This window comes from Acromyrmex echinatior, chromosome 4 (genome assembly GCF_024713525.1).
Source record: "Acromyrmex echinatior isolate Ae372 chromosome 4, ASM2471352v2, whole genome shotgun sequence".
Classification (NCBI taxonomy): Eukaryota; Metazoa; Arthropoda; class Insecta; order Hymenoptera; family Formicidae; genus Acromyrmex; species Acromyrmex echinatior.
Genome location: NC_141855.1, coordinates 10,662,695 through 10,684,251, shown reverse-complemented (window position 1 = coordinate 10,684,251; position 21,557 = coordinate 10,662,695). Strand labels below are relative to the sequence as shown.

The 21,557-nt window shown below is 30.3% G+C and overlaps 1 protein-coding gene across 2 annotated transcripts in view; it reads left to right on the top strand.

The window, feature by feature from the left end:
- The first annotated feature begins 4,110 nt into the window (after positions 1-4,110).
- LOC105147132 (Malic enzyme b) overlaps positions 4,111-21,557 on the top strand; it is a 36,340-nt gene continuing 18,893 nt past the window's right edge. Inside the window, exon 1 of one of the 2 annotated variants that reach the window (XM_011057932.2) lies at positions 4,111-4,229. In XM_011057932.2, the coding sequence (XP_011056234.1) occupies positions 4,204-4,229 (26 nt within the window). In that variant the 5' untranslated portion in view covers positions 4,111-4,203. Of the gene's footprint in view, positions 4,424-21,557 lie in introns of both variants that reach the window. The other variant, XM_087405951.1, reaches the window with a different exon arrangement.

The following is a 21,557-nucleotide window of genomic DNA, read 5'->3' as shown; positions in this document are numbered from 1 at the left end:
TAAAGGTACCTTTTCATGTTAACGCCGACACAGTGTAGGTAAAGCTAATCAAGATATAGCGTGGAGCACAGACCCTTGCATAACGCATAACATATGAGGCATAAGAAATTGAACTAATCAGTTTTTTTATTTCATGGAAAGGAAGGAAACGGAGGATTCTTTCGATTGGTACATTTTCTTATGCATTACGTGTTACTATAAAAACTTAAATTTATAAACGTCTTTCCAACCCACAACATGGCGGTGAGACATGTGACTTATTACATCAAAGATGCCAACGCTCAGTGTGCATACTGTATGTACTTATACTGTGACCTCGGATGAAGAAAGAATTGATCAATCACAATGGTCATGTGATCAAATTCAAATGTGATTTGTTAATTTTTTTCTCTGTCCGAGATCTCCAAGTTTTAGCACCGTGGACATTGAGCATCGGCTTCCAACTAATGTAGAACCGGCTTAAGGGCTGCAGCAGACAAAATTTCTGTAACAGTAACCCTAAGCGTGAACTTAAGCCAATGAGCCAATCAGGATACTGCTTTAGATCAACGTATTCTAAGGTAAAATCACACGATGCGAAAAACGGAATAGAGAATGCGTCATAAAAGCAACCAATCAGCGTTATTCTCGACAGTATCATTCCGAATAGCGTTGATTGGTTGCTTCTATGACGTATTCTCTATTCCGCAATCGTTTTCCGCACCGTGTGATTTCATCCTTAGGGTTATTTTAGCAGCACGTGAAAATGTATCTTTATGCATACTGTTAAGGACTTCGCACAATAAAAGGAACAGAAAATAGAGAACAGAGAATAAGAATTTCAATCTATCAGAAATCATGTATTGTGGAATATACAGTTTCTGATAAGTTGAAATTCTTATTCTCTGTTCTTTGTTCCTTTTATTGTGCGGAGCCCCTTACAGAATTTTGTGTGCGGCAGGGTACGATTACATGTAGCGCGGTACGCGGTATAGAAACTAAAGGTCGTGGCACACACCTTCCGTAACAGTAACCATAAGACTGGGTTTTCACTTGACGCTACGACGCTCATTTTTAACTTTATATTCGTCAATTTTGATCATCTGTTTTGACATTGATAAAATGTACTATAAAGCTAGTCACACACACTTTTCATAACAGTAACAGTAAGGTTTTCGATCAATCGCGTTGCTTGATTGTTACGGTTACAGGTAAGACCGAATTGAACAACGCGATTAGTTGAAAACCTATGTTACGTTTACGGTTACTGTTAGGCCGGAATCAGATTATACATTGAAGATTGAGATTAAAGATTAAAGATTGAAATTTCACCAATGAGGACAAAGAAATTTTGGTTCCTTTTGTTCTGAATGGTCAAACCTCAGTCTTCCAATCTTTAATTTCATTTTTCAATGCGTAGTCTAATTCCGGTTTTAGGGATTTCATTCCAACAAACTTGCATAACCACATAAAGAAAATCATCCAATCGTATTTTACGTTTGTCTTTATGACAAAAATGTGATTGGGTAATTTTCTTTATGCATATGGTTATGCAGCTATGCAAGTTTATATGGAATGGTCCTTACGGAAAGTGTGTGTGATTAGTTTAATAATCAGCCAATCACAGTCGAGAATTCTTTTGGTGTTCTAATTCTAATTGGCTAATTCCTGAGAGCTCCATACAATAAAAGAACCAGGGAACAGAGAATAGAGAATAAGAATTTTAACCTATCAGAAAATGTGTATTCCACAATGCATTCTGATGCAATGATTTCTGATAGATTGAAATTCTTATTCTCTGTACTCTGTTCCCTGTTATTTTTATTGTGCAGAGCCCCTTACAGTATTTCTTATGGTTACTTGCCTGGTTTTCACCGAGGATTTAAATCGAATCAAAATGTAAGAACCAATCTACAGTCGAATATTTCCCTGTTAAGCTAGGTTTACATTTTGATGGAAAAATGGAAAGCGGAAAAGCGGAAGCCAGAATTCGCAGAAAAACAGAAGCAGACTAGAGTCTAGATATAATAGAGAAGCGCAACCTCTGTCCTGATTTTTGATTGGTTCCGCCATTTTTTCTACGGGTAGTCTTCTAGGATTCTAATTTCAGTAAGTGCCATGATTTTTAAATCTTGCGAATACTCTTCAATTCAAAATTTTGAATAGGAAATGCAGTTTTTCGATCCATTTGCATCTAATTGAATCTAATTGAATCTAACTGAATCCAATTAAATCCAAAAAAAAGTATTCGCTATTTTTAAAATACGCATTTGGTTAGAAAAAAATTTCAATCCATTTTAATCTATTCTCGTTTGCTGGAGGGTTATCTTTAATTAAGAATTTTTTTTAATGGAATTGCATTCATTTTCATCACACGAATCTAATACTTCCATGTAAATAATATGAGACGCCATTTTTATCTTGCACTATTCAATTCAGTTCAATTCAGTTCAGTTCTAGTGCAATCCTCGTGCAGGAACAGAAAACAAACCTTAGGCTACCGTCGACACACTTAACACAAATTGACACACGTCGCTTTCCATTTATGATTTTGTTCAAATTCAATCGACATACTTTGCCTCTACTAGAAAGGAGAGTCAGAGTGTGTCAAGTGCGATTTTAACGAATTTAATGATTTTATATTAGGTTTTATATTAGAATATATAAAACCAGTACCTATCATTTTGTTCTGTTTTTTGACCTTTGATTAAAATCTTTTAAAAGATTAAATATTAAAAGTTTGCACACACACACACACACACACACACACACACACACACACACACACACACACACACACACATACATACATACATACATGCACACACTGCATATATCACGTTCTATTTAAGTGTGGCAAATTGTGTTCGAATGTGTTAAACTGTGTCGAGTCTTTTTAAAAGGAAAGCAGTCTATATGAAAGATTGAGATGCAAAAACTGATCAAAATCTGTGAAATATGTGAGTTTCTCCTTGTAAGATTTAGGCACTTTTGAAAAAAAAAATAAATTAAAAAAAGATCCTACTTTGTTATTTTTTCTATTTTTGTTCAAATAATTCTAACATTAAAAAACGTTTTTAAACATTAAAAAAATGGTTTTTAAATGTAAAAAGAACGAGTTAAAAGAAAAGGTTTCTACGAGCTAGAAACTGCTTGTAGCTCTTTTCTTTTATTTCGTTTTTAAATTATTGAGCCATTATATCATTATATTGTATAATTGTAAAAAAAAATGTTTTTTTAAAAAAAATTTATCCCATTAATTAAACGGTTTTTAAATGGTTTTTGTAATAAAACGTTTAAAAAACATTTCCGAAACATTTCTTTGCTGATTGGACTGGGAATATACGTTACATATATAGAATATCAGTTACATATATAGGAATATCATATATGGAATATCAGTTACTATATATTCCTATATATGTACATAGGACCTTTTTTGTAAACAATGAGCTTCACACACACACACATTTTTCGTATGATATTTTTATTATATGTATATACAATTAATATTTTAGAAAATATCGATAAAAAACACATTGTTTCATATAATTTTTAAGATGGCGATCTAAATAATATGTCCGACCGCCAACAAATTCTTTCAGATTCATTTTCAGTGATGAAAAATACATTTAAAAAATCAAATTTCAAAAAGTCAAGGAAAAGCATTGTTAATCTGAACCTTTATCGATTTTGTTTTAAAATTTATATTTTTCATCATTTTATTCAATTAATATAATTTTTCTATTAGATTCTTCATTATTAGAGATTTTCGATAATGATCATATAATATATTTATTTATGTAAGTAGATAAAATAAAATTTCTGATTATATTAATTCCAAAAAGTTTTATGCATTGACATCCTCAGAATCCGAAAAATCGCAATGTTCGCGTAATTATATACGCATAGATATTTCAAATTCCATGATTTTTTTCTTCTTATCGGAATCTCCGTATATAAATACGTAGTTTCAAGCATGGAAAACGTAAAATCAAAAAGTAATCGCTTTAAGTGATTGCATCCTCTAATTCTTCGTCGTTTGAGGAGCGCCCTTTCAAACGCGTTAACATTGGTTAACATCGCGTCGTCGTTAAACGCAGATCCTCGCGACGCGTGCGCGACGCACAGCGTGCCAACATCTACGATCGAAGAACGCGCAGTCGCGCGCCGATCCTGTCGGGTGGGAGAGGTGATCAGCTGCGTATACAGAAGGAGAGCGAAATGTTCATTCTGCAGAGGTCTATATCGTGAGTACTAGAGGGAAATTTCTTTTGACTCTCAACATCGGAGACCGTTGATGCTTCGAGCGATCGGAGGATCTACGACCTATCGATATTACGAGCTGTTGATGCACGACGGGCAATCGGTGGACGACACGGATAACGCAAAGGAGCGGATGCGCTGATCCTTCGTTAGGGCACAGAGAGGATAACAATCGTTCGTGAGTAAAAAGAACCGTTGTGTAACCTGACACGCAGGACAAATCGCAATGCGATGCTGAAAATAGGAGCGCTTTGACAACCAGCGATCGATACCAAGTGAAACCGGACTTGTCATGATATAGCAGAACCGTTTACCGTGCTTTTGTTCAGGTGTTCCCGCCACTGGTGATGATTTGTTCTCTCATCCTTTTTCGCGCTATTCCTGGCCTTCACCTGGCCTAGTTCGTCTCTCTGTGGCCTTGATCGTCGGAATACAAATCTTTTTTTTTGCGACGGTTGTCGTTCATCGATTCAAGGTGCCCGTCGTCCTTCAAAAAGTAGCTCTCCAACAAAAATTTATCGTGTGTAGGCGTAATCGATATTTTAAGAATCTTAAAGTATCTTAAAGTATCTTCTAGTTATCAAGAAATATTGTTATGATTGATTAAACATTAGTATCAAAAAATTATAGTTTATAGTTGCTACTTTTTGATCAACATTTTCCCGGAGACCGATTATCAGTTTATTTAAACGGCACTGATTATCAGTATTGTTTACTTAAACGATTAAATTTACTTTTTATTTAGTATTTTTTTTATTAAAAAAAAGATCGTCAGGTTTGGCGTTCCTGCTGAAGATATTTTCAGAATTGGAAGGAAATTTGTGTGCGTGTGTTTAAAGAAAGATCATTAATTAAAATCAGCGATTAGCTGGAAAATTTGTCAGCCAAAGAGTCGAAAAGGTGAAAATTGTGATCAGAATCTTAAATTAAAGAAATCTGTCAACAAATTTCAATTTATTTTAGAGTTTTGTTAGATTTCTTCAAATGAATCAAATTAAATTATTTATTAACTTTAGCTGCAAGATAAAAATTGACACATATAAATGACTTATCACAATTCTCTTGACATTGCCTCGATTTTTTAATAATTTTTTTAACATTTTTAGATATATATTGTTAATAATAATGAAAAATGAAAACTTAATATTTGGAACAAGTTCTCATTTATAACAACATTCCACATTTTCCTGCATTTCAGCATTTTCTGAATTAAATTGAGCAAAGCAATGTTACTTCACATAATAATCATTTTGTTGATTCTATTGCGAAATAGAAGTTGGCGGAAATAAACGGATCAGAATGATCTCGTGACTCAAAGTCAAGGTAAAAACGGTAGCCGTTCGGAAACTATTGCACCAGGGGCGTACAATTGCATGCAATAGATTCGGAGTCAGTAAACGAAAAAAGAATACACGGAGATAATGATATTTTAAGATCAGTCACGTGCAAAGAATTATAAAGTATCTTATATTTAATAGTAATGTAAAAAATTTATTTTTAATAATCTCGAAAAACAAAATTGGTTCAGTAAAACTATGCTCTTAAAAAAAAAAATAATTACTTTTTCTCAGTAAATTCTTGCCCCCCCCCCCCATTTTTAAACTATAATTATTCGGCGAATAATTAATGTTAAAAAGTATTAAAAAAAGGCAAACTCTCTATTATAAGGTGCTTTTCAATTTTTATTCAGTTTAATATTCAGTAATCCATAGTCAGCTTTGAATAAGAACGTATTTAAGATATCTAAAATTTTGAAACTTGCAGTCTTCTATCAACTAATAAAAAAATTGATGAACATAATCATTAATATCATTTCAAAATATGGACTTTGCACTTTCAATTAAAAAAAAAACTTTGTCCTATGCCGATTATTTAGCAAGATATGATGATTTAAAGTAATACCTGATTTTTTATGATTTTAGCACAATATCGCCGGTATTTAGGTATTTTTCATTTTTTTTAATAAGAAAAAATGAAAAAGATCTACACGAACACACATACACATGTACACTTCATACACGCGCGCGTACACACACACACACACACACACACACCACGCACACGATGTGCAAAATCTGATCCAATCAATCTCCCAGTGCTACAATGGTGCACTCATAGAGCTTATACTACTAGAGCTTATACTACTAGGGAATGGTCTATCCAAGCAATGAGTGGAAAATGTGAGTAAAACTGAGAGACAGAAAATGTATATTTCTGTCTTGTTCAATAACTTCTCTTCTTTCTGCTTATGTGCCAAAAGAGGATAGAAGAGGACAGGAATAAATCTTCTGTCTCTCAGTCTTGCTCACAGCTCGACGTCCGTATTTCTCCTCTATCGGTTACTCAAATGTCGGCGGTGTATAATGGTGAAATCATAAAAATTTAGGGGCTACGAGTATTTTAAATCAATATATCTCACTAAATAATTGGTGTAGCACATTTTCTTTTAGTTTGAAAGTGCAAAGTCCACACTTTGAAATGATATCGATGATTATGTTTGTCAATTTTTTTGTTAGTCGTGGGAGATTACAAATTTCAAGATTTTTAGATATTTCAAATACATTCTTATTCAAAGTTGATTACGCCTTTGAATATTAAACTGAGTAAAAATTAAATAAAAGCTTATAGTAGAAAGTTTGCACTGTAAAATCCTTCTTTAATCTTTTCTTTACGCCAATTATTCGCTGAATAATTACAGTTTAAAAATGGGCATTTCTTTATGCTAATTATAATTAAAAAATGGGCAAAAAACTGACAAAAAGCGACCATCTAACTTTTCAAGTTGTATTTGTTTTTTATTTGAAAGTAAATATACAAATATAAATATGACACGTATACAGAATAAATTAATCTTACACTCTTAATCCTGTATCGCGTAGTACTTTTAAATTCGTAAAAGTTCTGAAACAAGAATGACATTTTGATTTACACTAATAGGAGGTATTTGTTCCATATACCAGAGATGTTTTCCTTGGAATATTGAATATATTGATAAAATGTACATATATACATATAACATATATATTAGGTGTTGGAATTAATTCGTAGCGTTTTTTAATGAAAGAATGTTATTTATTTCACATGAGCATTAAAAAATACATTAATGAAAGTACTTCCCATCACTTGTAAAACGCTACGAATTAATTCCAACACCTAATATTTATATTGATGTAATGTATAATATGTAATATGTATATAATATATTTTAATATACAATATTTTATATATATATATATATATATATATATATATATATATATACAGAGTGTTTCTTCTAATTTGATCATTTAAAATATCTCCGTTGTTTTTGATGATACGAGAAAATATCACAGAGGATCTTGTTCAATTCAAAGGGGCACATATTATGATAAGCAAAAAAATTTTTCTCAAGTTATATTTTCTCAAGGTCGTATTTTTTGACTTCAAAGTCACTTCCACTTTTTTAAACAATATTGTATGATTTTTTTATACAATATGATTCTTCTAATTATTGTATTATAAAAGTATGAAGGTAGTAATATCGTCGGAAAATCAATAGTTTAATTAATTTTTTAATAATTCCTTGATACTTTATAATTAATACTAAATAAGTAAATACCTTAATACCTTTATGAACAGAATAACGAGTTGAATTAGAGGAAATTGGAGGAAAGAAAACACATAGTTCGCTTAAAAAAAATATGCAAAATAGATAATTTTTTAAATAAGTAACTATGTGTTTTTTTTCTATCAAAGTCAGGTCAAGGTTATTCAAAATTTTTTTAATGGAGATCTTAATTAATTTAATATTTCATTTAATTAATTTAATTTTTTATTTCATGTTCATGTAGCTGACGTGAAGATCTTTTTGAAACACTAATAAAATATTTTTTCAATGAATACTTTATAAGTTATGGGGTTAGCAAGTTAATAGATCAACATTGAATTTGACTCCATCATTTCTGGAGTAAAAAATAAGAGTTTCCATTAAAAATGACATCAGTTAATTGCTTGACGGATAATCATATGAATATTAATGTGGTCAAACAGAGTGCTTCCAACATTGATCTGTTAACTTTCAAGCTCCATAACTTATGAAATACTCAATAAAAAAAATATTTTATTATATAATATTATTTTAAAAAGATCTTGACGTCAGCTATACGCTATATAAACATGAAATAAAAAATTGACAATTGTTTATAAAATTTTAGGCAACATTGACCTGACTTTAAAGATGTTTTCTCTTGGTCAACCAAAGTCACCACTTTCTTTCCTAGTAATTGAACTTTTTTTTATAACATTTTTCCGTATTTTATATTTTTTGAGATATTTCAGTGTATCACTTAAAATGACTCACTCTGTATATTTAATATGTGTGTGTGTGTGTGTGTGTGTGTGTGTGTGTGGGTGGGTGGGTGGGTGGGTGCGTGCGTGCGTGCGTGCGTGCGTGCGTGCGTGCGTGCGTGCGTGCGCGCGCGCGTACACACAGGGTATTTCCTCTAATTTGATCATTTAAAATATCTCTGTGGTTTTTAATGATACGAGAAAATACCAAGAGAAAGTAGTTTGATTTGAAGGGGCTATTATGATGAGCAAAAAATTTTTCTTAAGATCATATTTTTTGAGACTTCAAGATCACCTCCACTTTTTTAAATGGAATTGTATGATTTTTTTGTTACACAATATGATTTCTCTATTATTCTGAAAGTATTAAGTAGTGATATAAAAAAAACAATAGTTTGCGAGATATTTTACACTTTTATTATTTTATTCTAGTATTGTGTAAATAGAATCATATCAATTCCATTTAAAAAAGTGATAACCTTGAAGTCTCAAAAAAATATGAGAAAAATTTTTTGTTCATTATAATATATGCCCCTTTGAATCAAACAACTTTCTGCTGGTATTTTCTCGTATCATTAAAAACAACGGAGATATTTTAGATGATCAAGAGTTAGAGAAAGCGCTTTATTGTAAAAAAGAAAGTATAACAGACTATTAATTGACAATTAACAAACAATTACTCTTAGAGGATAATCAGGCTTGTGAATTTTCGTTAAACCATATGCTCTAGGTAAATTACCATCCGTTGCAAGCAACTTTCTATATGTGAATTCATCGATGAAGTAACTCTTTTTCCATTTAAATAGTAAGGAATGTAATTCAGAAGATAATTCAACTTATTTGTAGGATCTTTATCTATTATTTTGTATCTATGTCGAAAAATATTTTTTCCATTTTTGAAATATAATCGACTCTATCTAGAGCGACCATGACATTTCCTTTATCAGCTTTTATGACGAATAATTAATATTGACAATGATGTTATGTAATAGCATACAGGAAGCTCCTAGTTACATAAAAAATGGCTTCCATTTAATCGAGAAATTAAATGGAGCCCATTTCGATCCTAACTACGTTTTGATATCGTTAACAATGTTAGACGGGTCAGGTTTCTGGCGCATGCGTGTCCAATGAGGCTTCAGTAACGTATCCATCACTAGTAACTAGGAGATCATTAGTCGCCTATGTAAAATTTTTTCAAAAATGATACTTTTGATATATTTTACATTTTTTATGTATGTATATATAAAATATATATAATATATATATATATACATATTTTATATATATATATATCATGTATTTATACATAATATTCTATATATAAATATATAATATATTTTATACATTTTATGTATATATACGAACATATAAATATTAAAAACTCAATAATTTGCGTCTAATAATAAAATATTAGCTGAAAATGAGAAAGAAGAGTAAAATAATTTTTATGAACAGTTTTTTAAATTAAAATGTTTAATTTGGCAGAATTTCATAGAATACCAACATTTGTTGCAAGGATAAGGGAAACTGACAAAAACCTTATCAGTATTCATAAAATAAATATATATTTAATTATAAAATTTTATAATGTACTTAATACAAAAAAAACAACAATGCTAATATTATTTAATAAATATTTAAAAAATCTAATATTAAAAAATTACAAAAATATATTAAAATATTTGATAATAATATAAAAATAAAATTAAAAATCAAGCAGAACATAAATATTTAATTATATTATAAATATTTAAAAATTATTGCACTTTATATTTATAAATCTAATAACAAAAATTATTAATAACGATTTAAATAATAAAAACATGTCTTTAAATTAATTTAAAATCTGAAAATAATATAAATGATTAATAATAATAACAACATGTGATATAAAATATAACAACTTTAACATGCAACAGAAAATATAATAATTCTAACATGCATTGGCAAATATTGATTAGATGTGTGTCATTAAGCAAAATAAAAAAAAATAAAAGCAAAATTATATTAAGTCTCATCTGATGTGTTTTTATTTCTATATAAATTTTGTGCATTATGCCTAGGATCAATTTCGAAATTAGTACAATTAATGTCTTCTGCTTGAAAACTTGACCGAGTTATGCAAATTGCAGAAACAATATCATTAGATAATCGGTTTCTTTTTTTATTTTCGGCGTCTGTTATTATAGAAAAAATTTATTCGGCCTTGGTATTAGGATGAGATAAAGAAAGAACAGCTTTTACTAATAATTGTAAATTTGGAAATATTATTTTATCATTAAAATCTTTATGTGCTAATATTTTGCCCCATATTTCATCAGTTTCTAAAGAAACTAATTCCTTTGTTTATTCATCGTCAAAAATAATAAAATACGCTATTCAAAATCTAATTGAGTAATATCTATGTCTTCTACAATCACAGCAATATGAGATAAATCTTTAATTTTTTATTCTACTTTCATCATAAAGGGCAATCTTCGGATCTAAAAAAGTTAAATGTTCAAAGAGGATCCTTGTATGGTAAGCGTTTAAGCATTTCTTGAATTGCTGTTTTATAAAAGTCTAAACATGGTAATTTAATTTGTTGTCTACATTTCAAAGATAATAATTTTAAAAGATTCTCACAGTCCAGTTCAACATGAATATTTTTTAAATTTAATATATTTTGTTCGTTATCTATATTCAAATTATTAATACATTTTAAAGAATTTACTATTATAAAATTTTGAATTTCCTAATGGACAAATTGTTGGCTACCTTTAAATAATTGATGAACTAAAATTTTACGCGATTGGAAACAAGCATGAAAGCTGTTAAAAAAATTTAACACATATTTTAAAAATAAAAAATACGCTTTGATTGTGTCATCGTTTAGGTAAGATAAAATAACTCCCAGATTTTAATTTATCTTTAACTATTGCTAAAACAAAATAATTTTGTAATACGTTCCAATTTTCAAGAATTCTATAACGCACTTTTATAAAATGAGCCATCTAGTATTTGATAATTTTAATTTTACTTATTCCTTTCCACTTCAAAGAATTCTTGAAATTCTCGTAAAATTGCACATCGTTTCGTACTGCCCGAAAATATAAATAGAAATATAAATAGAAATACTTCTAATTAAATTTTTGCAAGATGAAGGCAATTTTTCGCAAGCTTTACGGGCAATAATCGCGAAGGAATGATAAATATACAATTTAATGTTACTAATCCCGGTACTTCTAATTTTAAACGTAATTTTTTAAATTTATATTTTTAATATGTTTGACTGTCTATGAATGTTGAATTAAATCTGTTTCACAACATCTGATGAGTTATTGCATGTAATACATATTGCTTTGTTTTTGCTGATAAGGAGCTAACCATCTTTTAAACACATTCTCATCTAATCATGAAGATGAAATGCCCTAATTTTAACTTTTCTTAATTGCTCCTTTTTTTTTAAATCCATATATTTAAATAAAATATACTTAAAATAAATTATACTTGCCTTATCTTTACCTAGCTCATTCTTATGCAGAGCCCGCCAAGACTACGTGCGCTCATTTTTCCTACACTGGCTATACATTACGTTACACCACTGTGTTCACTGCTTCATCATCGCGCATACGCCCGATTCGTCTAATAACACTGATCTTTAGATGTTTACTAACGTTCCGGTAGAATTAGCATTAAAAAGTTAATGTTAAAAAAAGATGGGACTACATATAAAAAAAGATAAGCATTCCATTGGAAGAATTTTTAGCTTCCATCCGTCTGCTTCTTAATTCTACATTTTTTTTATTCAACAACAAAATTTATAAGCAAGTTTTCGGTGCTTCAATAGGTTCACCAGTGTCGCCAATTATTGCAAAGATAGTTATGCAGGATCTTGAAGAAATAATCCAAAAATTATCTTTAAAATTATTATTCTACTTTCGGTATGTGGATGACATCGTTCTAGCAGCTCCATCAGAAAATACTATGAAATACTAGATATACTTAATTCTTTACATATCAGATTACAATTCATTATGGAGATCGGTATTGATGATAAATTAAGTCTTTTAGATATAATTATTATTGACTATAAGATCATTTTTAATAGATATCAGAAAGTTCCTTGTTCAGGCAGATTTCTTAATTTTCACTCATATTACCTTCAGAGTCATAAGAAAGACGTGGTCTCTAGTTTTCTGGATAAAATGATCAAATTGTCTCAACCTCGTTTTTACGAAAAGAATTTGGTTGATGCTATTTGATTGCTTCATGTCTTTGTAAATAACAGCTATCCTCTTTCCTTCATTTTCAATAATAGAAAAAAGATTAAAATACCACATATATAACAATAATATAAAACAAAATATTTATATCAAAGAAAAATTTTCACAATTCCATATGTAAAATCCTTCTCTGAAAATCTTTTGCCTATAGCCAATAAGTTTAATTGCAAATTAGCATATTCCATTCTAATACTCTAAAAAGCCTTATAACCAGAGGAAAAAAATCAATAGATTTTTTTTTACTAATCATAATGTTATCTGCATTTGTTGTGAAGACAGTGAAGCTAGTTAATTACGTAGAACAAACCAAAAGAAAATTGAAAATAAGATTAAATGAACACATTTCAGACATTAAGAAAAAAATTATTTCTCCATCAGTGATTACTGACCATTGTATCAATTACAATCATAATTTCAATTGAAACGATGTAAAGATGTTAGACAAAGCGCCGTCTTACAATAAAAGATTAATTTCCGAAATGGTTCATATAAAAAAATAAAAATTAGGATTAAACAAACAAAATGATACTGAATCATTACCGAATTCTTACCAATAGATCTTGTAGTCTCTTTCCCCTTCTTCCTTTCTTTCTTACTTCCTTTATTCTTATTCCTATCTCTATTCCCTTTGCAATCTCATCCCCACTTTCAATTGTCACAAAAGTCTAGTCTCTATTACATAGCATTAGAACGTCGCTAGTTTCTGACTGAACATGTTTCAATTTGTTTGACTCGGAATCGCAATTTGCTTCTAAAATTAATTTAACTTACTGTTTTTATTATTGAATTAACATCTTTGCTACGCCTTCTCGTTTGAGATATACGTATGTATGTATACAATTTTTAATTTATTAGATATTACTTAAATATATTTATGAAAACTTGTTTTATTAAACGATTATGTGAACAATCAGTGAATGTAATATCACTTATTTATTATTAGTTTTATAATTTATAATTTGTTGTATTAATTCTTTTAGTGATAGAAGTATGCTTATACTCTCTCTCTCTCTCTCTCTCTCTCTCTCTCTCTCTCTCTCTCTCTCTTATCGATTGACTTAATATTGGGTCATCTAAAAAGTATCCGCGGTTTTTTACTAGATGGTGTTGATGGTCAATCCATCTAGTGACAAAAACCGCGGATACTTTTTAGATGACCCAATATTTACAACCGATTTTATCATTTACATGGACCATAAATTGCAACTGCTAGACACAGTTCTATAAAGAATATTAACAAACTAAATTACGAGAAAGAAGGAATTATATTGTTATGGCATAAATACATGAAGAATGATCATCATTTAAAAGACACATATCCCCTTAAAAAGTCACATATTACTCCATGTAGCACGGTAATATATGACGGTCTAAGGAATGATTGTGACAATGACGATTATTGAGATATAGAAATCTATTTGTACGGAATGATTAAAAAAACATTAATAATAATTACAAAATGCAATATTCATTTTTATTATTAAAATATATTTGATAAACAAAAATGAACATGTCTTTTTAATATTTAATATCTTTTCATTATATATAGATAAGAAAAAATATATGAATATTTCTTATGACAAATAAAACTTTCTCTTCCTTCGAAATACAGTTTCGCGGCATGATCTGTAAAATAATTAAATATTTGTTAAAAAACCTTGTAATACATCAAAATTATTTATTTGATATAAGACAACATTGAGAGATAAGAAAATATAACAAGAAGATATTTAAGTTTTGTTTTCTTATTTATAACTTTAAAATTGTTATATAAATTATTGGCATAAAATTAATATTTATTGGATAATGAAAATAGATTATGCATGAATATTATTGTTGTACAAATAGAGCTAATTATTCAAGGTATGATATTTGAATTGTATTTACATAAAATTATTAATGAACGCACAAGTCAGTATTTCAATGCATTTGTGATAACGGACAAGCTTATTAATCGCAATCGTGAGCGAAGTATCACGGTTTCCCCGATTATCGTCACTTATCATCACAATTATTCCATACATTGAATTGACAGTAGAGTAATTGTGATATTCATTCAAAAAATTAATTTTGACAAGAGAAATAGGCTGCAAGAACCACACATAAATTAATAATGAAATAGATAATTATATTTAACGAAGCCGATGTACAATCAGTATCTGGAGCTTTGCTCCGTAAGCCGGATCTGATATGATCTACTTGCATGGGTGACGGTGTTCTAATACCGGTCTAACGGTCGTACTTTATATCGAAAAATCTTAATTTTCCGAACGATCATCTTCGGAGGTAGCCAAGGAACGACAACCAAGTATTCGCAGAATCCAGTGATGGCATACAAGAGCGCGTATTCTTGACAAAGTGCGTTACCCGAGAGGATAAATTCGAATCTAGACGATAATCCGAGCGCACAATACAATTACTATAATCGATTCGGCACGACACAAAAGATACAGAACAAAATGAAAAGTGATTCGACTGTGGTCAGAGAGGCAAGCGCGAATCAGCAACTAGTAATTCTCTTAACGACAAGGCTTGGGCGGATTACAAATGTCCCGCAGTTCCACATTCAAACGGCGGTCATTAAACCATTCGCTTATCGCGAGTTTTTCATGCGCGATCCATCCGATGCCATGAACTCGATGCTCGGCTTTACACAGGTGGCGACGTTCGTCATCCCAAGATCCTGACGCTCTCTCCGGTATTCTCTATTTCTGAAAAATCAATTCCAATTCGTATAAAAAATTCGTGTGAAAAAGTTATAAAAATATATAGAAATTCTGAAAAATTATATAAAAAATTCTGAGAAAAATTTTCACCAGGAATGAATATCATATTTAAAATGGCTTCATCTGGAAAAGGATTAACTTGGATAGATATCTGCAAACTTTGATAACCTAACTTTTTTACAACGCTTTACAGATTTGGCAATTATTATAACAAAAAGTTTTTGTACTTAGGAAAACTTATGTCAATTTAAAGTCAAATCATCTTTGAACATGGAATAATATAAAATATAAAGTCTTTTTGAATTTTCTCAGACAGCAAAATGTTAACAGGATGTTGACAGATTGGTAGCAGATATTATCAGAAGATGTTAGTAGATTGACCACAACTGATGTCGCATTCTGTTCCTATTCTATCGACAGAACCTGTTAACATTCTATGCAAATAGACTGTAGAAATCAAACAGAACCTGCTAGAATCTGATAGCAGATTACGAGCAGAAACTGAGCAGAGTCTGCTGCATAACTAGATAGCAGATTGGCAGCAAAAATCGAGCAAGATCTGTTATTTTTATTTAAATCGACTTGGTTTCTTATAAGAAATTTTACGTACATATATATATAAACTTTTTATAATTACACATAATTATATATTTATATATACTGGTGTGAAAACTGGAAACAATAAGTACATTTTTATTGCTAAAATATTATCGATTAGCTTCGTATTTTAAAATACATATGAGAAAGTTGTAAAATAGTCAAAGAAATATTCGGAGATTCAGAAATACACTCCAAAAAAGCTTGGGAATCTCTAGAAGATTTGCCTATTCGATTTACATATGCCAATTTTTATAAAACTCCTGGATATTTTCTTCTTACAAGAAGTCCATCTCGTGGCGAGACCGTATGAAAATGGCAGATCTTGCTCGGTTTCTGTTGCCAATCTGCCGTCAAGTTATGTCAGCAGGCTTTGCTCGGTTTCTGTTCGCAATCTGTTGTCAGATTATACAGTAGACTCTGTTCGGTTTCTGTCACCAATATGCTGGGCATAGCATGTCAGGCTTTGTCACATTTTTAACAGCAGTATGCTGACATTGTCTGATAGTACAAACTCTGTGTACAATTTGTTGCCTTTCTGTAATCAGAAATTGATAGCAGACTCTGCTCAAAATCTGCCTTTTCAGATTTGACTATCTGAGTTAATACATAAAATTAAGCATCGTCGTAATTACCCCATCGTCATAGTTACCTTGATTGATTATGGACATATGAATATCTGGATAGAGCCTTCAGGTGCGGGGGGGGGGGGGATGGGAGATTTTAGGGGAGAAGAAGGCCGCCATATCGTCTGGCGACACTGATATTGCTTTCTAGCGATAAAATAATAAAGTAACTATGCTGCGTTCTGTTTCACGCATGCTGCATTATTTATCCTTGTTATTCACCGAATGTTAAACAAGGATAAATGATGCAGCATCCGCTTCATGCATGAAATGGAATGCAGTCTATATGTCTATCGTTGGATACTGTGATGAGAACAATAGTTGCTTTCTATTTACATCGATTCTCAGATAATTCTCACTTGTGATGTCATTACTCAATTGAATGCGCGTTCCTTTTACATTCTGACAATGAGATTTAATTAAGTTTTTCTCTATAATCTGCACAAGATCGAGACCATATGCTTTAGTGAGTTTCGTAAACTTACTTTAAAAATCAGGTTCGAACCTGTGTTGTCTGATAACTTGATAACTTTTTATCAAACTAAGCAAATAATGACGTCATTAATCCGAGTATGAAATACTCAACTCACTTCAGACTCAGTTTCACTTGTGTGCAAAAAGAAAGCAACTAATATTGCGCATACGAAATGTATTTATGGAAAGCAACTAATATTGCGCATACGAAATAATTTTATATTTTTTAAAAATAAAACATCATCAATACCGCATTATGTTGCAATCGGCTGTAGCAGATAAATAAAAGCTACAGAAAAACTAAAGAGCAAATTAATCAAGAGCAAAATGTCGAAATAAATTTTCATCGGTATACATTTATAACCTATACAATAAAAATAAAGATCCAATATAAAATAAATAATAAACAAGAGGTTACGAGCCAATAAATAGTCACTTTAATGCTAATCCGGAAATAATGTAAAATTAAATTTCATATAATTGAATAAACGTTTCGACTTATACAAGATCATTATCAATGTCACAACGTATCGATAATTATGAGTACAATTAAAGTCGTATAAAAATTAAAATTCTAATAATATCTAAAGCCATATTAAAATTATATTATTATATTATTAATATAAAATTCGAGGCAGTATTATAAATATTTTATATTAATAATGTTTAACGTGATTTTGGATTTTATTAGGATTTTTATGACCTTAATTATTACTACTTGCAATTACCAGTTCTTTGTAATATTAATTATGATCTTGTATACAGGTCGAAATGTTTGTTCAGTTGTATGAAATTTAGTTTTATATATATTCTCTCTTTCTCTCTCTCTCTCTCTCCCCCTCCCTCCCTCACCTCTTCCCCCCGCTCTGGTTTAGCATTAGAATAACTTGGCTCATAGCCCCTTTTTTAATTATTTGATTTGTAAACATTTACCGGCTTTGTGCAATTGAAAATAATTTTCTGTTTATATTAAAAGAAGTAATGAATATATATATATATATATATATATATATATATATATATATATATGGTATATACCCATTACTTCTTTTAATATAAACAGAAAATTATTTTTAATTGCAAACAACCGTTGAATTAACTTTGCCTCACATAATATCTTATTTTTACACTGGAAATACAAATATCATAATACATATATCATTTTTCAAATAGAGCGATAAAATATCGCCAGACAAGATAGTTGATTTCCCCCCCTCGCCTTGCCGCGCGGATCTCGGTCCCCTCGCCCATAAGCTAGCTTTACGCTTCGTCCAGATATTCATACCATGTAATTGACCCTATAGTTAAACAGCAATTATTTTTTATTGATTATGTAATAAAAATACCATAATTAATTTAAATGAAGAAATATTGTCAAAATGATTAAATAATATAATTGATATGATTGTATATGAATAATTTTGTGACTAGAGAAAAAAATGGTTGCCGCTTTAATAGTACAATTAAGTACCATCTCAATTGTTTTTAACGGTAATAAAAATATCGTAATTTAAAGATATATTGTCAAAATTAATATTGTGCATAGTTCTGCATTATTGCCAAATTATTACTGTATTCTTATAGTAAATTTTTTTTAATTTTTGAACACATTTTTTTGATAAACTTCCAAAAATCTGAAAACTGATTTTCTGATCGATTGGTATACAACTATATTTTGGTGCGTTGATTACGAATATGATTATGAAAATTGCCGACAGAGTCATTTTTAAAGTCAAAATCAAATTTGGAAAAATCAATTTTTTTTACATTTTTTTCACATTTAAAATGATCTTATCACCAATTTCATGCTCCTATATTTTAATTAAAATGATAATTATATGTGCTTACAGAAGAAAATAGTTATTGCGATTTATAGAATCTTTGTTACTTGATAAGACTTTGTAAGACTTTGTAAATTTCCAGATTCATGTATTTCCTGACTTCAATCTTCGCAAGTCTGTTATAAAAATTTCTCGATGTAAATTATTGAATGGTTTCTGGTAGGGAAAAATTATTATGACAAAATGCGTTAATTATTCTAGAAGCTTCTCGATGTAAATTTATAATAATTATTGAATGGTTTCTAGTAAGCAAGAATTATGACAAAATGTTTTAGAATATTTAGTATTTGATTTTTTTAAGAACATAATTATTTTACAAGAAAAATATTCTTTAACAACAGAAAGTATGATCTTCGCACGTTTAAGCTACAAAGACGACTTCTGAACTAGAGCGTCACGTGAGCGCTCGACGGCTCGAGCCTCGAGCGATAGTGGGGATAGCGCGCCGGAATCAGTTCAAAATGTGCAAATCTTTGCGAGCACTGATGTACATTATTAACATATCAAAATATAGTACTAGAATAATTAAGACACGCACCTCTAGGCAGAGGAGAAGGTAGAATGAGAGTCGTTTTGTGTGGAAGTCGCGTGCCCCTAGTAAGGGAGGAGGTGAAGTAAGAGTTGCTTCGCGTGACAGTCGCGCGTCCCTAATCAGGAAAAGATAGGGTGGAAGTCGCTTCGCGTGGAAAGTCGTGCGTTCCTTGACAAGGGAGAAGTGGGGTGAGAGTCGCTTCGCATGGAAAGTCATGCGCTCCTTGGCAGAGGGGAGATAGGGCGAGAGTCGATCACTTTCAATGTTAAATGTGAAAAAATATGGAAAATATAGTTTAATATTTGATCTTGAAAATGACTTTGTCGGTAATTTTCACAATCATATTCATAATCAGCGTACCAAAATATAGTTACATACCAATCGACAAGAAAATCGGAGCTTTCAGAGTTTCGAAAGTCCACCCCATTTTTTAAGTGTTCTATTCATCTGTTCTATTCAATTTACTTATACAGGGTGTCTCTTAAGATAGATCGGGGCCACATTGGGGGTGGAGAATGGATGAAAGGGAACAAAAAATTCTTATGCCATTTTTGAGATACTCGCTCTCGAATTAAAAAAGGAAACGTCTAAGCCAATATGCGGTTAAGCCGCGCGAATTCGTAGGACGGCCCACAGTCGAGTGGCGACGACGGCGGTGCGCAAGGAGGAGAAGAGTGCTTCGTCGCCGCTCAAATGTGGGCCGTTCTATGAATTCGCGCGGCATGGCTTAATCACATATTGGCTTAGACATTTTCTTTTCTAATTCGGAAACTACAGCGAGTATCTCAAAATAGTATAAGAATTTTTTGTTCTCTTTGATTCATTCTCCGCCGCCCAATATAGCCCCGACTCATCTTAAAAGACACCCTGTATATTTGTTACATATACAATTTATTTAATTATAATTACTCATTAGATATTTAGATAGAAGAGAACATATGGAATTATCGACAGGATTTAAACTTAATATCTCTGAGGTGATAATCTACACTAATACTGAGCTAATAGCACACTTGAATTCTTGGCATTCGATTATTATTAATCCTGTCCCCATTATGAACGAATCAAACAAGATTTTTAGTGCATCAAAATCAACATCTATTTACCTGAATTTTACAGAAAACTATTTATACTTTCTTTATGTGATGCAAGAAAATATTTTATGTAATTAACAATTAATTAAAAAGTAGTAATTTATCATATGTAGGTATACATATATGTATACATATAATGGTGTCTCGAAATTCCAGGACAATATTATTACGGTGAAATTTCATGAAAAATTAGATCGAAAAGTTCTCTGCCATTTTGCAATTTTCGCAATAGTTGACAAGATATTAGTTATTATTAAATCGCTGAATATTGGTTTTCAATAATTTTTTACTCAAGTATTATCAACTTTACAGAAAAACAACAAAGACAAAAATTGTTTATTTTTTCTCACAGAGCTCTAAGAATTTTTTCAGAATTTTTTATTAATTTTTCAGTACTGTCTTTTTTAATTGGAAAATTGCGAAAATTGCAAAATAGTAAAGGACTTTTTGACTTAATTTTTTACAAAGTTTCACGCTCTAATAATATTGTCCTCGAATTTCGGGACACTTTGTATAACTATAATTTATATTATTTTTGTTATAATATTAAATAATTTATGTAATTGTTATACATATTGCATGATAGCTACTTATAATACTTGTAATCATTCTGCTTCAGCTGCAGTAACTTTAAAATAGTAAATTATTAATTTCAGTTACAATAACTATAACATTGTTACTGAATAAATTATAAAATAATTTACCCAACTATACAGTTCCTTCCTACAGTTTATAGAATTCTTACTTATTAGTTCTCTTAATCAATCATCTTCAGTTGCAATAATTTAAAAATGGGAAATTTTAACTTAATTTACAGTAACTATAAAA